Raw genomic sequence first — 18,744 nt, forward strand, 5'->3', positions numbered from 1 at the left:
CCATATTTTACATCTAGGCAAATGCATATGCAATATTTGTAACTTGAATAAGCAATAAATACAGAAACAGTTGATTAACAAGTTGAAAAAGTAGTTAGATTTATTTTACATCTGGCCCTTTGACAGCAGCCATTTTGCTGATGTGGCCTTCTGTGAAAATGTGTTTGACACTCCTGCCCTACACCCATCGCCCTGTACGTTCTCCAATTTTATTTTCTTAGTTGGTGATACATGTAGGATTCAGGAGTGTCGCGTTGTCATTTTGGTACAAATGAAAAAAATCTGCGGCTAGCTAGCGGGATCTGCAGTTATCCATTCCATCAGAGGTGTCGTACACGGCTCTTTTAGATGAATATTGCAATTTAAAATGTGCAAATTGTAACATAATATCCACGGGAGTCGTAGATTTTAACTATACAGCAGACACAAGCACAATAGGTCTTCTTTAAGCTATTTTTGTAATTCAATAAATGCAAAATGCCAGTACAATATCATACTGTGGAACATTTCAGGCATAACGATAACATGGAGACAAAGTCAAGGTAATGTAATAACAGTGGTCTGAAGATATGGGACACTTTCATTTATGTTTCTTTTGTTTCTGCAGGTCCAGAGTACGTCATGGATGCCTCATCAACAATATGTTATGCAACCAACAGTGAGTATTTTGGATTTTTTTTTTTTTTCATTCTGTTACAAATTGATAACAAGAGAATGAGCACAGACTGAAAGCAGACTCCTTGTTGATTGCTCAGTGCTTTTTGGAGTGAGTGAAGCGTGCAGATTAACCTGTTTGTTTTTTTTTACTCAGATGTGAACAGATGTGTGTGTAACAAAATGCAACGCTTATGTATTTGATCGAGAAACACATAGTAGCACGTGACATTGTAGAAAGTAACAGAACTAAAGTAAAATAACTAATTCTTTGTGTTGATAATCACTCCTCCCACAACTTTAACATTTAATATAAAGGTCCTATATTATGCAAAACTGACTCTTGTTGAGTTGTGTCTGAAGTTGTGTTTATTCATTCACACGTCTGAGTAATCCTGTATTATTAGTCCGTCTTCATCTCCAAACCTCAAAATGTTCTGTTCCACCTTGTGATGTCACGTAGTGGAGGTTTTCAAGTTAACAGCTACACCTTTTACCTTTAGTTTAGTAGAGATTAGAAAATCCAAGCCTGAAATGATCCAAATGATTCTAGTGAAGGCGTATGGAGTTTAAAAATACAGTGGAGCACTTCCTGTATCACCACATGATGACATCACAAGGTGGAACAGAGTGTTTTCTTGTTTTGAGAGATTAATTCAGCCTAAATATGCAGGGTTTGTGTGTTAAACATGTGTGAATGAAACAAAACACAACTGCAGGTGTGTTTGTGATGAGGAAACATTATAACATAGATCAGAAAATTGCGTAAAATGAGCCCTTTAAGTAAAAAAAAGTACACTTCTGATGTTGGAGAGGTATGTTTGAAGTTCTCACACTCTGTAACTGTTTGGGATTAAAATAGTTTGTAACACAGAGATCGGGAGTAGCCTAAATGGTTGGAAATGTTTGGAAAATCGGATTATTTCTTCGGTACAGGTCAGAGTTTAAACCAAATGGCATCCACCCGTTATTGTAACCTCATAAGTGCTTCTGATCGCTAACTGAGTGCACTCTTCTGTCTTGACTTCACTATTGATCCATAAAAACAACAATATGACATTTGAGTTCACACGCTTCCATTTTTATCATCAAGAACGTAGTGGGTTTTTTTTTGGTTGGGGATTTTATAGGTGCAGTTCGTGCCAACACATGATTCAACGTCATTTATCCCACCGCGTTTGAACACATGGCCCAAACACGGTTGCTCGGGGTTACCAGACTGAAGACTAGACGGCAAAAATAATAATAATTACGTTGAGTTGACAAGTTTAGTTCAGCCACAGTGCGACTGAGGTAGCCACAGCATGGAACGGGACTTAGTCAGAGCAGACAAGTTTAAGGGACATTCATTTTCAACACTGCCAAAATCTCGCTTTTTCTAGGTCACCTCATCTGTGAAAATAAAACACGCTGGTGCGCCGCTTAATATTTTATTTCACTCATAAAATTTCACTTCTTTTTTTTTAATTTTGGATGACTTTTGGTAATTGCAGAGAAGTGTCAATCACGTACGAACACACGCGCTCGATTACGTGCGTTACGTTTGCGTTGACTGAAATGTTCCGCAGTGTGGCATTAATAGTAAGAGGTTTCGCTTTTGTCCAGTTGACAGATTTTTAAATTTTCGTTTACTCTGGATCGTACCTGGACGAATGAGAAATTACACAAACGCCATGGCATCTTGCAAAAATAACCACGCATGTGTTTTGTGAGCGTGGCTGTCTCTCCGCAGATCTGATCAGTAACTTGGCTTGGTGACGTCACGTGCTCGTACCCATTAAGATACGTTGGGAAAATGTAATACTATGGGACAATCTGGACACTTTATAATACCGGTCACCTTAATATGTCATGTTTGCACTATATTTTTTATCATAATAGCTATTTTTTTACTTTTTTATATTATTATTATTCAGTGTTTTTATGTTGCACTTTATCACCAAAGCAAGTTCCTAGTTTGTGAGTTGTGTTCACTGACAATGGCAATAAAAGTCTGATTCAGTCGAAGCAAAGCAATAATATCGCCATGTAGATGAGGATGTGGGGTTGGAAAGTTACATAGTACGTCTTTAATGTGTTACTCAAGTACGGGTAAAAAGCAGTAATGATCCAAATAATTACTGAAGTACAAGCATGTGGTTAATTACTAAATATGCTACTTGAATATTAATGATTTAGACACAACTCTGGGTATGTTTCTGAGGAGGGAACAACATTATCACATGAGTCACTTTTGTACTATATTGGACCTTTAATATTAGACACTTATTATAAAATTCACTGTGGATTGGTTTAAAGTTTCACTCATAATTGATTCCAGCTCCATAAGTGCTGCTCAGGGCTGTTAAATGGATGCACAAAAACACAGGCCGTAGTATTTGCCGGAGGCTTGTTTGGCCTGAAGCAAACACTGTATACATCACTCCCCTTTACATTCACTTCATTAAGTTTCAAATTAGGCTCAAACTGAGAAAATACAGTCATTTATAAGCAGGGTAAATATAAACACAGACAAGTACTCATTTTAAATTAGCCAGATTACTTACAAATTCCACGTATTTATTTATAGTACAGATACGCCTGGTTTGACTTATACCACATGCATAAAAACATCATGTCTATTTACTACCTTGGACTCGAACTCACAGCCTTTTTGCTGAGAGGCGGGAACACCAACCATTCTGTCGTTTTTTTATTTTTATTTTTACAAATTACTAAGGTCTGAATTTTGGAAGATCAGGGATTTTTTAAGGAACATTTTTTATTTAATTTAATTATTATTATTATTTTTTTTACAAATTATTGCGGTCTGGTTGTAGTCGATCTCTGGCATGTTAAATACATAGTGCCATTGTGTCCTTGAGCAAAACACATTACCCACTTTGCCTGTATGTGTGTGCGAGGCATCTGTATATCTAAATTTGACTGGAGAGTTCCTAAAAAATCCCACTTTGCCCTTGTGTGAGGCTCAGTGTGACCAGGGAGTGCATACAAAATCACAAAATTACCTCTGTATATGCATTATTTATTTATTTATTTATTTATTTATTTATTTATCATTATTATCATCATTATCATTATTATTATTGTCATTATTATTGTCATTATTATTATTATTATTATTATTATTATTATTATTATTATTATTATTATTATTATTATTATTATCATTATTATTATTATTATCATTATCATCATTATCATTATCATTATTATTATTATTGTCATTAGTGACTTTGAGGGCTGTGTATTTACCGGTGCAGTGTGTTTCCCCGGACAAATTGGACAGTTCTGAACTCCACAGCTGCTCGGGCACTCACTATGAGGAGGTGCTCATCCAGCCGTGCGCCGCCCCACTGTGGTCATTTACCAGGCTGTCCTCGCCATCCCAGTCCCCCTCCCCACTCCCCTCCTGCTGAGGGACACTGAACATGTAATCTGGGCACAGCAGGCCACCGTACCGACACTCTCCAGTCACACAGAACTGAGCTGGAGTCCTGCGCTTGTGCAGCAAAGAGAGGGGCTTTTAGAGCGGGTCAAAGTAACTCTGCACAGTGGAATCAAAGTCAATTGTGTCTGTGTATGAACTTGACTTGTTTGTAGAAAAGACTCAAAACAAAGCACGAACTAAATAGTGAGTAAATGTGTGCCATCTTGTGAACTTTGGCAAAAAACAAACAAACAGAAGTTGCCAGTGTTCTTGGTGTTGGTAAAGGTTTATTCTGTCTTCAAGTTTGAAACAGTTATGAAATCATTATTTTCTTCAAATTAATTAAACAAAGTGTTGCTTAACTGTTGGAGGTTAAAAGAAAAAATCCATTGGTTTGCAAAAAATATATAAAAATATGTACTGTAACATTGAAAAACTGAAAATAAAAGAGATTAATAATAATAATAATAATAATAATAATAATAATAATAATAATAATAATAATAATCTGAATGATCTGAATCTTTTGGATCCATTCTTTTCAAAGAGCTCTTTCAGTATTTATTTATATGACAGAAGCCAATGTGAGAACTCGTGTAACTACGAACTATGTACAGAAAGATTAGTTTGACCAAAGCTCAGATGTGTTTAAAATGGTTCAAACTGAGAGTGGGAGTGTGTTTACCCTTTGGAATTATGAGTATGAATAATAAAACATTGCACTACAATAGTAATGATAATAAAACTCAAACTGTTATTATGATGTTAAATGTGTTTTTTGTTTACAAATCTCTCATTCGTGTTGCCTGCTCTTGTTTAGTCTTGATTCATGTCTTGGTTCAGTGTTAATCAGTATAAAAAATGCATAGAAATTACAAAAACAAATTTGGTAGAAGCAAGATACAGTTTCGTCTGTTTATGTTAAGGAACCGTTCAAAAGAGTCGACTCATTCACGAATGTCACATCAGTTGGTAGAGTGTTTGTCCACTGATCCGAAGGTTGACGGTTCGAATCCCGCTCATGACATTTGTTGAGCGGTCAGATTTACTGATCCACTGATGCAATTCCAGCTCCCACAGATGAATGCAGTTGCTGTGTCCTTGAGCAAGACACTTAACCCCTCTCGCACCCAGTGTCTTTGTACACTGACGTATGAATGTGTGTGTGACTGGGTGAGTGGTTCTTTGATGTAAAACGCTTTGAATGTCTTGAAGGTGGAAAAGTGCTGTATAAAAATGTCACTATTCTCTGAAAAAATGATTGAATACTGACACACATCACAATTTTTAGGAGAAACTGTTCATTCTAAAAATGCTGTACAATAAATAAAAATAAAAATATAATGTTGGGACAAGCAAATTAAGTTAGAAAGTTGAAGAAAAGCTATATGGACCTTTTGAAATTTGTAGTTAGTTTGTAATAGCTAAACTGTTACTATCCTTTTGTTTCTCCAACCCAACTGCTGCCATCTAACTGTAAATTTGCACAATTACACAATGTCCAAATTTTTACTAGAGTATGAAATGTGTTTATGTGTAGATGCCAGTGGAACTCCCCCATGTTTTGGTTCATCTGACATATTTGCCCAGTGACTGTTTGTTTTCATGTGTCTCCGTATGTGAAGTCCATATTCTCTTCCCCTCCAAAAGCATACCCCCTCTCTCCTCCTCTCTTCCTCTCCTCCTCTCCTCATGCCGGAATCCCCTCAGAGCGGCAGGCCAAAGCTCCACAAGCGTCTGTTGCCCGGGACATCTCGTGGTGTGTCTGCCAGCGTGGAGCATGCGGCCCATATCGGTCCCCATAGCCTCCTTCCTTCCTATGTGGTCCAACGACTCTCGCTGTCACGGAGCGGCTGCTAGGCTAACCCCAGCTGTCATAGCCGTCAGTGGATCATAGCAACCAATCTGTCCACTTTTATGGCCCCGTACTTACCAACGCTACGGCAACAGCGGACCGGATTTCTACACGCATTGCCAGCGAATCACATCAAATTAGCCAAGCATGCTTCGATCAAGAGGGACACTCGAGCATTAAAAACCCATTGATTGTGCAGCGATTTGGCGCCACTAGGCACGTGACGCGTGTTAACCCAATGGAGCATTTTAGCAATGGCCGTGCGGATGTCGCGGCAATATGGAGTTAGCGGACCATGCAGAGAGGTCACTGCTAAGTCGTCTATAGCCCTATACTGCAGCAGTTCATTAGAGTAAAGTACCGTGTCTTCTGTCCAATGTTGTTTCAATTGAAGGTTAGCTACTTTGATAATTAGGGGGCTTTTAGATATTATTGCTTTGTCTATTAAGGGTAAGTGGGTCAGAGCAGAGCCAAAGCTGCAGCTCTTGTGGTGTCTGCTGTCGTCTGATCTAAAAAAGAGCCATCGTACCCAGACATGAAGCTGCGTTTATTCTTAATCCAAGTATTATGTTAAAGATTCACCATGTCGCTTTACCAGAAGAGGGTTTGCTGCCTCCTCGTCTCCAGGGAGATGTTATTGCTTTGCCTGGAATGCTTCACAGTATGGCATTAAACTTATCGACCTCCACGGAGACAAGTACGTGATAGTGCTGGGCCAAGTTACAGGCGAGATTTGTGGAGAAGAAAGTTTGAAGGCATGTTTTTTTAAGGAATTGTTAAAGCAGCAAAGACACTAATTGAATAAATGCAAGATAGATAAGTTTAATGCCGTACTGTGGAACATTCCAGACAACGCAATAACATCTCCACCTTTAAATTAGGGAGAAGAGAAAGGTTGACTTGCTGTGATGACTCTGTTGTAAGTATATTTGAAAGAACATTTTAACTTAAAGCTACAACCCAGCACTAGTACTCAATTCTGTTACTTAACTAAAAGAACAGATACATTGGTTAAAAGTTACTCTGGTAAAAGTAAAGTATCACCTGAAAAATCGTATCCATTTAAAAATGTTCTTTAAGAGTAAAACATAAAAGTATTTCATTCATTTGTTGAAGTGTTAAATGGCGTTATATTGATTTAAAAATGACAGATTTTGGTCAGAAGTAACAAAACAAATCAGTTTCTTAATTTTTCGTATGAATTTTGTGTATTCATTTTTGTTTGCTCAAAGGAGAAGGTTGAACTGGAAAACTTTAGTCAGGATGTTACTACGAACAAGGTAAAACTAACCCCTCAAACCATATGAAAAGGACTTTTTACTTTTCAGTGCAGTTAAAACATGTAGTGGAGTAGAAAGTACAGATACATGCTCTCAAATGTAGTGAAGTAAAAGTAAAAAGTATCCACTGTAAAAGTACATATACCTAAAAATTCTACTTAAGCACAGCACTTTGCTAATTGTACTTCGTTACCTTCTACCGCTGCAACCCCGTCTCTTTGCCTTTGCAGTTAGCAGCTCACACTGAAAATTGTTTTTGTTTAAGTAGATTAAAACTGACAACTCCATTAATATTAAGCCTGACTCTCTCTGGTAAGTAGCTAATAATGTGATTTCACACAGGGAGAAACTCTGAAAATAAAAACTGTTTTCAAAATGTGTTTATTCCTAATTACTGCTGAGGATGCAGCATGTGGAGTCAGGCTTTATGGAAAGTGACAATTAAACAAAGGCTATTTTATTTTATTTCTAATGCTCTTAACGGTAGACTCCATTTGGCACTTTAAAAGCGTGGTTACAGTCTCCTTTTTCTCTTTTCTTTCACCAAGTCAGCAAGTCGGAAGAAACTGAACAAGTACCAACCGCTCAAATGCACAAACACATATATTTTTAAATAGCTTCAACACTCCATAATGGCAAATCTCAGTTCTCACACGCACCCTCTCAAATGTTCACTCCCCCTGCCAAAGAACGCAGTGCTGCTTTATACCTCCGTTTGACTTTTCCATCCTCCTTTCTCCCAACATCTATGAATTGTGCATTTGTGCCCAGGACTTACTTACAAAAGTTGAATTATTGAATGCTCGTGTTGCCAGGTATGCTCCCCAGTCCTTGCTTATTGAGCAGGTTTCTTAGTTCCTTGTATTTGAACAGAACCAGGACGATCTGCCCCAGATTAGACGGGGTGAGGAGGTCCACTGAGATACCCATCTCTGTTTGACATTATAAACCGGATTCCGGCCTGGAACATTACGGCGTTCCAAGGATTTGATGGTGAGGCAGAATTTGAGCCCGCTGCACTTGTCCTCCAGCTGCTCTCTCGTTCTCCTCTTTCCACATTTTCAATCCCTTTATCCCGTCTTTGTTTCTCTCATTTCATGTCCTTTCACGCCAAAAAAAGTCCTCTGGATAGAATTAGAGCTCTACACTAGTTGAATACAGACTTTTCTTCATTGTCATAATTGTTGGCCTGGTCTTAAGCCTCGTGTCCACTGCACTGTTTTTTTCATCTTATAAGATGTTTGGACGTCACACTACACGACGTGAGGAATGTAAATCATATTCCAACACACATCCACACTGTGCAATAATGCACACAATCATCATAATGTGGTAGCGTTGCCATAATTGTACCTGTGAGCTGAGGCTAGTGCAACATGCTAGCAGAGTTTTTGTGTTTGCAAAAGTTATAAAATGAAAGTGAATCAGTGAGATATGGTCCTGTCTGAGGCAGAGCTCTTCTGAGGAGCTCTTGTGTTTACTGTTGGACTCAAAGATTCACTGCAGATGCAGAGAGAAGATGACTCACTCTGCGACGACCACGATTCCAAAATATCAGACAGTGGACACCCAGCTTTTGCTAACGTGATTGTAACATAACCTAAAGGAAAGACTACAGTTAAAGGTTCACTCTGTATCTTTTTTGACCTGCTTGTCTCCATGCTGGAGTTATGGCTTTTCCTTTAGTGTTTTATCCAGTATTTATTTCAGTTTTTCATTGCTCAAAAATAACTTGAAAAGCGTACATTGTTACTTAGGCAAACATGTGACATACCTATCCAACCATCTTCTTCCGCTTATCCGGGGCCAGATCGCGTGGGCCTGAGCAGGAACTCCCAAACTTCCTTCACTTGAGACACTTCATCCAGCTCCTCCAGGAAACACCAAAAGTTACATAGTGCACCTTTATGTGAAGTGACATATTGTTCAGTTATTGTTATTGTCATAGAAAACAACAAAATTACACTTAATCTCTAGATATTACATTCTAATTTGTCCAAAGTGCCATTAAATATTGTCAAGATTGGTGTGTGTGAAATGATCCATTCATCTGCAAAGGACAGTAGATAAATGAGAGTGGTGTGAGAGGAGAGAGTGATGGACCTCCTGTGACGACATGACAAATACTGTTACATGCTCCATCAGGCAGCCCAGCCCCACGCTACCTCAGGCAATGCTCCAGTAGAACTACTTAGAGGGCTTTGGCAATGGTCTTACTACCTGGATTAAATACTGATCATAGTAATGGAGTCAAAAAGTGTAATTTGATCAGGATTTATTTGTTTGAACAATGTCAAACAGGGTGAATGTTATCTGTTAAGAACCAAACATATACACTATGGACTCTACCTGGACCGCTCAGGGGATTTAGATAAACCAAAATATAACCCAAATTATATAATAAGTCTTAAAGGGGCATTATAGGACATTATTTCAGTCTTGGTAAAATTGAGAATTAAGTAAAACCTTCCCAGTCTTGATTTTTTTTTTACAAAATTGACAGAAGAGAGCACAAGAACTTAACCTGCTAGTTTACTGTGGACTTAAGCTATTTCAACAAGGATAATAATAGCTACATGTTTTAAAGTAAGTTTGAGCTATGACATCATCAGAAAGGATTGGTGATGGGTCATGGACTTTAAAAACACAGAGGAGCTTCACATAGAAAGCAGTTAATTAGTTCAGTTTATTACAAAAATATACAAAATACACAGTAAAAACATTAACCACAATTTAGCAAATACATTTAGTTTGAAGCAGACCAGGTTATAAATGTGGCCCATAGCAATTAAAATACAGATAATACATGTTACAGTTACCTACATACTGTTACCTATCTATCTGATTTATTTTTGAAACGCCTTTCGTATTACTACAAGAAAAAATATGTTTACAATCAGCTGTCTTACATGATTTTAGGATTTTACATGTAAATAACCACAAAAATATATTAGATACACAGAGACGTGGGGCTTGTCAAATTAAAAAGTTTACATTATTTAGAGGCCATCAGCTGACCAGGGTTTTTATTCATTGTGTTTTTCTAGAAGCTAAACTCAGGTTTCCTTTTAAAGATGAACAAAGATGAGGAAATTGTTGTGTTACTGCTCAGCTCATTCCAAACCTGCAGACCCTTAAGAACCCTTACATGCCACACTAAAACTAGTACACTTCAATTTTCTTCTTTTCTTTTCTTTCCCTTCAGGAGTGATTTTCCCCTTGTGTTGTGGTCATGATCGAGTGTGGAGACAGGGATGAGCTGACAGAGCCGGTCATTGAGTCTAAAAGCTGATATTTGTAGAAAAGAGGATCAGAGGGGCTCTTAATATTGGACCAAGATATGGCTCATATGGATTTATTTTGGGGGGAAAAAATGAGTTGTACAGGAGAATTACTGAAATAATTTAGATGAGGGCCCGGTACAAAGTGAGAACAACTTCAAGGTGAAGGAAATGTCTCAGTTTGAAAAATAGGCCTATATATTTTGATTTCTTTCCAAAGTTTAAAAATTCATCCATTTGGATTCCAAGAAATTTGATGCAGTCCACTCTCTCAATACTGTGACTCTGCTGTTTATTATGATTTGTAAATTATCAAAACGTTTCCAGCTTTTACTTGAGTGAAATATAATACATTTGGTTTTGTTAATATTTAACAAAATGTCATTACATTTGAGCCAATGACCAGCTTTCGCCAGTTCACCATATACTCGATTTTTAAGATACTGGGTTATTTTTTGTGAGATAGAAATAAATCCGTATAATCAGCAAAGATGACTTTGTGGAAAATAGTGGATGAATTTGAGAAATCATTTACATAAATAATAAAGAGAAGCAGGCCCAGAATTGAGCCCTGTGGTATCCTGCATTTAATAGTTTTACAGTAAGATTTAATTTAAATAGCTTCTAAACCCACTGAGTGCTGAGCCTCTAACACCGTACTGTACTGTTGACTTAAAATCAAGTGGTATCAAATGCTTTTGATACGCCAAGGAAGACAACAGTTCCACACTCACCTTTAACTTCTTCCTGAAACCATATGATGGGCTGAGTATATAAAGTTTATTTAAATAGTCACTAAGTCTTTTGTGGATGACTTTTTCCAGTACATCAGAAAGAACAGGTGAAGATGAGTCGATAATTTTGCGCATAATTTTTGTCTTCAGATTTAAATGTTGGAATAATTTTAGCATTTTTTTGTCATTTTTGGTGCCACTCCACATAGTAGTGAGAGCTTTATGCAATAAACTAGTGGATCTACAATCATTAATTATGAATTTTAAACTTTGCCTGGATATGCCATCCACACCTGCAGTTTGACATCTTTTCATGTTCATAGTGGAAGGAAGAAAGTTAAGTTAATTACCCTTTAGATACTGTTAGTAGGTGGCTCCCCCTGGTGGGCTTATTGTTTTGGATAAAGTTTCACCTTCACAGCTAAAATAGTCCCTAAAACAGTTGGCAAGATCATCATGACTGGAAACATTGTTAGATTTTTGATTATTTATGCTGTCAGGGAGGATGTTTGTTTTAAGACCCCGGCTGAGGACCTCATTAAGTACTTTCCAGCGTTGCGTCTGATTGCCCCGAGAAGTCTTTTTAAGCTCAGTCTAGTGTTTACTCATGCGAATCACTTTGGTCAGTTTATTTCTATCTAATATATATTCTCTTTATTTTCCATAGTTGGTATTTTTATATATATATTTATATTTTTCCGTGTGATTGATTTGAGGATTCTTCTAGTGAGTGAAATTCTTATCTTTTTATTATCTTCTCGGGTATGCACGGATTTATACTTTCAGTCATTTCATTAATCAGAGCATTATAAGCGGCCATATTCTGAGTTCCATGAGCGGTCTATTAGGTTTTCTCATGCATTTTTCATAGTTAATACTTTGACTTTGATTTTATTTGAGGTTTGTCTGTTTTATTTACAAGATCAATGAGAAGTGTAATTGGAAAATGATCTGCAATATCTGACAGAATCACTTTCAAATCAAATCTAGTGCTGTGAACGTTTGTGAGGATGTTATCTATAGTAGACATACTGGAATCTTTTCTCTAGTGTTTGTGTTTATCGTTGGGGTAAAAAAAAAAAGAGGCGCAGTACAGGCAGCTTAAGAAATCATTTTTTTCACCATTTTGATATTGAAGTTTCCAAGAATAAAGCAGTTCTGTTTATGCAATTTGATAATCCATTCAAATTAACTGAAATGATTTAGATTTTTATTATTTGGTTGTTGTTGTTTTTTGGTTACTTTAATTTCAGTAAACAGTGTATCAGAGTGACCATCATTGAAGCATAAATCATCACTAAATGTCACAGAATGGAGTAGATTTACACATAAATAAACACCACAGCCAGATCTGGCAACCCTGTTTTTACAGATCATCATGATGTTTGCTTAGACGTCTCAAGTTTAGATGTAATAAAAATAGCATGTGACTATTTTTGTTGCATATATCTTTTAGTTTCTATGTTTTCAAAGTAATGCTGTTTGGTACCTCACTTGTATTTTAATTTGTTATGTCATTAAAGCCCATACATTGTACATGACGCACAATACTAAAGAGCTGATGTGTACATAAAATGAAGTCATGTAGAAATTCTGTAACATCTCGTTATCTAAAGCTTAAGTCTAAAACTGTCCTAATCTAAGCAGATGCCAATTAACACAAATGAGGAGTGGAGAAGAGGGTAAAAGAGGAAGAGCGAGAGACAGAGCCAACACAAGAGAAACAAAAAGGAAGAGAAGAGAGGGACACATACAAGGAACATACAAACAAGGAAACAATAATAGTGACACGCAGTCAGATAGAGACCACCTATACAGGATCCATTTTTACATATTTTGGTATATTGTCCCCATTGATAGTTTCAAGCAAAATCACATAATCAAAAAAAGTTTAAAGAATGCGCAGCTTTTTGGCGTTCAATAGTTTGTTGAGGACATGGCGCTGACGTTTGTACTCATGAGCAGATAAAAACATCATTCTGGGTCCAGCTTCCAGCACGTTTGTCCTTAAATTTTTCACGTAGATCATCCAATCGTTTTGCTCGCTTAACCGTGAAACTCTCCAGAATGTGCGTCTTTGGTATTGTTCCCTTCAGTTGTTTCTGTGAACTTTGTCTCTGATGTTACACTGGGCAAACTTGATGATAATTCCCCTTGGCTTATCTCGTTTGTTGGATTTGGGTCCCAGGCGATGGTTCCTCTCAGTATCACCAGGCTGGACACTCATGCCAGCTTCATTTGCATTTTCTCTGTCATTTTCTGCAACACCAAACACAAAAAGACAATTCCGCCTCAAGTTCTGCTCTTGTTCATCCAGAGTGGTCCTCGATGTTATTGTATTTCTCCTTTAAGTCATCCAGTTTATCAACCGTGTTTTGTAGTTCATATTTCACAGACTCCCTAACAGAATCTGCAATGGAGTCCGTAATAACCCCTTTGATTGGTTTAATCAGGGAATCCACCAGTATCTTAGTGAAGTTACAGATAAAGTCACTGTCTTGGAAACGAGCGTCCATCTGTTCGCTTACTGTCTTTGATATTGTCGCCAGGCACCATTTGTTTTAATTCCCCCGATGTGTTCTTGTCTCGTTGCATCTTGAGTGTGAGGCAGCCACGTACCAACCGCCAACTGTGAAGCTTCGATAATAGTCTGATTGCGACGAGCGGCGGTCAGGAACAACGCGAGGGGTTTCCAGACATCTTTTAAAGCCATAATAGACCTTGGATCACGTTAAAATCCCGTTATCTGTTGGTTGATCTGACTCAAGGATTAGCGACTCTTGTGTTTCGTTGACGTCATCACCGTCACCCTGCCATAACCGTGCACCTTACGCTTCATTTGTCAGAAATAATAAGTCTGAATAGGCCTGTCACGATAACAGTGTTGAAATAAAATATATTGTTGAAGTAGAATCGTATGCAATGCCAAGAATCAAAAAGAAAACCAGCTATGTTTGAAAAGATAACGTATCCTCTTGGGAAAAAATGGGTGAACTTCTAATAATATGATCCCTCTTTTTATCCCCGTGGTAATGAGACAGAGATTACAGTGCGCAGTCTTTATCATGAGGTCACAGGGGGGTCAAATGTAGCCAGCGGCGTTTTACAGTAGCTGCAAATGGATGGGATTTCACACATGACAGACAGACAATAAATCAATATGGAGAGGTGGGATCCATCACGGTCGCTCATCTTTATTTCATTGTGCAGCTGATAAACACCGAGCCCCAAGGTGACAAATCCTTCCTCTTATCGACGTCACAAGTTAATCTATGAGCAGACTTTTGGCCACTGTCCCGCTGTTGAAATGACAATAAAGATCCCACGTTTAACAAATGAGATCTGTATTAAAGAAAAGGATGATTTGACATGTGAATAGCTTTAGTCAGAACTGTTACCTTTGTGTGGGAGCGGCCCAGCAGTCGATTTGCCCCGAGCGGGGATTCCTACAGCAGATTAAAAGCAAGGAAAGGAAATATAGCTCCTCTTTTAAGGTTTGACAAAGTTCGCCTCCGGGTAGATGCGGCTCGTAAGGAAAATGGGTGCAATTGTGGGTGGCATTGTAAAGCTGACATAACAAGCTTGTTGGGTCCAAGGTAACACTTTGACTGGTTTATCCGGAAAGTGCATAAGGATTTCTTTCTGTTTGTTTTGTTAAACGATTTTCTGAATATATCTAATCAATGCTTGGTCCACTGCATTGCATTTTCATTTCACCTCGATACGTTTTTGTGATGTCAGAATAATGGAAAAAATATGTCAGAAGTATACAAGCCAAAATAGTCGAGGGAAAATGGGAAAAATATTCCTTTCTGCTTATTTATGTTAAGGCAGCGGTGGAATAAGTACTGTATTTTTTATTTTTTCATAGTTTAGCCAGGGGTGCGACTTATACTCAGATGCAATTTATATCTGAAATGTAGTTATAATAGTTTTTTTTCTTCATTATTATGATTTTTTTGACTAGTGCGACTAATATTCAGGTGCGACTTATACTCTGGAAAATACAGTACTCAATTTTGTTACTATTTCTGTTAAGTAAAAGTACAGATACCGGAGCAAAGAAATACTCAAGAAAAAGTATCACATAAAAAAATCGACTTACTCAAAAGTATTAAAGTACCTGTTTAAAAATGTACTTAAAGAGTAAACAGTACAAGTATTTTGTGCACTATATTTGAAATATAGTGATTTTAATAAAGATTTGTGTTGAATTTTGTTCAGCAGAAACAATTGAGTCATTAGTTTTTGTTTTTTTTCTAGCTGTTGTTATTTGTATATTTTTATTTGCTCAAATTACAAACATGTTAAAAAATAAACCTTCAGCCTTTTTAGTAGACTAGTAAAATAATAAAAAAATACATTTAGTTTCTAGTCCAATGGAGTGGAGTAGAAAGTATAAACACCTGCTCTCAAAAGTAGTGAAGTAAAATTAAAATGCATCCACTTAAAAATCTACTTAAGTAAAGCACAGATATCTAAAATGTATACTTAAATACAGTACTTTACTACTTTTACTTTGTTACCTTCCACCACTGTGTTAAGTCTCATGCATAGAGCACTTCCCAGCACCTGTGGATGTTGGTTAATTGTCAGTGAATGTACCATAAACAATGCCCTAAAAACTCAACATTTTTCTTCCCAATTTTTTTACTAAAAAGCTAAATCACCCCAAAAGTCACCAGAAGCTCTTTGTGGTAAAAGACTTGGACTCAGACTACACTTTTCTTCAGGCACTTTTCTATCAGATCGGTCAGTGATCATTGCCCAGCCTGCAGGAGGTGATAGCAGTTTGTAGATACACTGTAATGTTGGCCCGTATAACCTGCAGCTGTGAACTGAGAGGGGGGCTGTGTTCAACTGATGGTAAAGATGCTGTATTTCTATGGACTTCACAAACCTTAGTCGGTGTAAATGGTGGAGATAATAACGCTTTTAAACTCAAATCACATTCACTTTGGGGTAACTGGGCTCTAACAAGTCATGTGAATCGGTGTAATAAATATTCTCCTATGTTATTTTGGCGTAAAAAAGTAAAGTAAACAACCTGGGTGCGCATTTTAATATTAGTTTTATATTCAACACCAATGCATATGGACAGTGGAAGTGGTTACTAAGAATACGAATAAGAGTTTATTGAAGACTACTTGCGTTAATTAAGTTCATTTTAAGTATTTTTAAGCCAACAAACTTCCCAGACTCTATTATGTGTTAGTGTATAAGTCTAATGTAACACACGTCACAGTGCAGACGTAGAGAGCGAGGTTACAGTCTAGTCCATATATATCTGTGACAATTACGTATCGGCCCATCTCCTTTACTATTGTTATTCCTGAGCTCCTCGTTACAAGAAGACCACAAATACGAGCGATAGTCATCAACTCTCCATCAGGCAAAGAGAGGCTGTTTAATGTAATGAGCCGCCATTAAAATGAGCACTACAGGTTGTAAGATTCTTTACAAGATTCCTTATTTACAGTACATTGTCTCTGGTGGCGGCATGTACATCACATCACTGTATTTAACAACCCAAATACTGATATCGTCTGTCTCTTGTCTGCAGGCGATCAATAACATCTTTAGTGAAATGGGTTTTCTACTGCCTCAACCATATGTGCACACACCAGGCATAATGCATGGAACCACCGTACTGTATGAGACTGGAAAAAAGCAAAACATTGTGAATGGGAACATCTTAGAAAAAAAAAGAAGAAACAAATGGGAAATGGTTTTACTATCTTTTTTATGAGACTGTAACTTTACACTCTAAAGATACATATTTTTTATGTTGTTACATGAAAATGCATTTACACATGAGACATCAGAGATTTTATGTTATTGTTAAAGGGCGTACATGCAATTGAAGAGTTATTATACCTTGTTCTTCTTCTTCTTCTTCTTCTTCTTCTTCTTGTTCTCCTTGCTCTCCTTGCTCTTGTTCTTGTTATTGTTCTTCTTCTTCTTGTTCTTCTTCTTCTTTTTGTTCTTCTCCTTGTTATTGTTTTTTTTTTTTTTTTTAATTATAGTTAGTAAAAGCATTACCAGATGGTGCTAGACTTGTGTCTGCTGACCAATAAGATCAAAAGCTAAAGCAATTTTATATGTAAAAAAACAAAAAAAAAACAGCAACATTTCAGGGATGTTTGTCATGAGGAAACAAAATTGTGTTATTGTATTAATTTTATTCAATATTAAATCAAATCTATAAACAATATTTAGCTTAGTTTCGCTTTCTCACAAATATTTTTCTTCTTCTTCCACTGACTCCCATAGGACAAATGAAAGCCACATATTTTCTATTTGTGTCAGTCTCATTTCTGTCTCGTCGCTTGTGAACGTGGCGCGCTAAAACCAGACACTCAGCCTCCAAACACACAAAATCGAAATCACAAATCGGCTTAACTCTCCCTGACACATCTGTGAATGAAGCTCTTCCGTTGGACTCCCTTTCCCATTATAAAGGCATTGTCAGCGGCTCAATCACTAACAGGTATAGCCCACGGCCTCTGCACATCTCATGTCATTTGTCCCTCCTCAGCCTCCGTACATCCTGCTACTGTTGTCAGTCTTTTCAGTCCCTTATGACCTCCACAAGCTCTTTCCTTAATGAGGCCTGTCTTTTCACTTTGCTGTCTGCTTGTTTTTTCTTATGGTATTTGTTCGCTGTGCAAAGCCAAAGTATATACCAGTTATTTTTATGTAGTATCATGCTTCTGGCTTCTTGTTACTATGTGGTATTCTTAAAAAGCTCAAATAAGACAGGGAAGTAGTAAAATATTTGGCGCACTTTCATTTTAGATTATTAGAAGAGATTATTTATTTATTATTATTTTTTTTTTTATTTATGTATTTATATTTGTTTTAATTTATGTATTTATACTTTTTATCTATTTATTTATTTATCTATTTATTATTTTATATCTATACCACTATATTTAAAAAATCCCTAAAATTTACATATAATGTGAAATGTATTTTTGTTCTTTTTTGAACACTGTTTAGGACCCCAAAATGTATTGAATTTTTACATTAATTATTATTATTATTATTATTATTTTTATTACCCAAAAATAATTATATACCAAGAAAAAAGATGATAGAATGGTAAATTGTCACATTTTTATATATATACATCAAGGAAACACACACACATTCATACACCAGTGTAAACAGACACTGGGGGCGAGATGGATTAAGTGTCTTGCCCAAGGACATAATGGCAGTGGGAGCTGGAATCGAACCAGCAAACTTTGGATCAATGGACAACCACTCAAAACCGACCGAAATGAGCAGCAGTACATTTTGTCGATTTATTATTGGTTTACTGGCAAATAAAGGACATCTACATTCATTTTGAAGCAGAAAGGTCCACAGAATGACCACTTTTTGTGTATATTTAGAACCAGCCTCGCCACAATATGCAGCCGATGTTATTTTAAACTCAAATAAAAGGCCGCTGTTAACAATAGACTATTTTCCTCTCCTCATTTTAGCCCATCAAACACTTTAT

General features: G+C 36.9%; 1 protein-coding gene across 3 annotated transcripts in view; it reads left to right on the forward strand.

Moving 5' to 3' along the window:
• rbms3 (RNA binding motif, single stranded interacting protein) overlaps positions 1-18,744 on the forward strand; it is a 376,836-nt gene that overhangs the window by 343,439 nt on the left and 14,653 nt on the right. For all 3 annotated transcript variants that reach the window (XM_055225567.1, XM_033975024.2, XM_055225568.1), the window contains exon 10: positions 608-658. In XM_055225567.1, coding sequence (XP_055081542.1) covers positions 608-658 — 51 coding nt within the window. The remainder of the gene's footprint in view (positions 1-607; positions 659-18,744) is intronic.

This window comes from Periophthalmus magnuspinnatus, chromosome 11, assembly GCF_009829125.3.
Source record: "Periophthalmus magnuspinnatus isolate fPerMag1 chromosome 11, fPerMag1.2.pri, whole genome shotgun sequence".
In the NCBI taxonomy this organism is placed as follows: domain Eukaryota; kingdom Metazoa; phylum Chordata; class Actinopteri; order Gobiiformes; family Gobiidae; genus Periophthalmus; species Periophthalmus magnuspinnatus.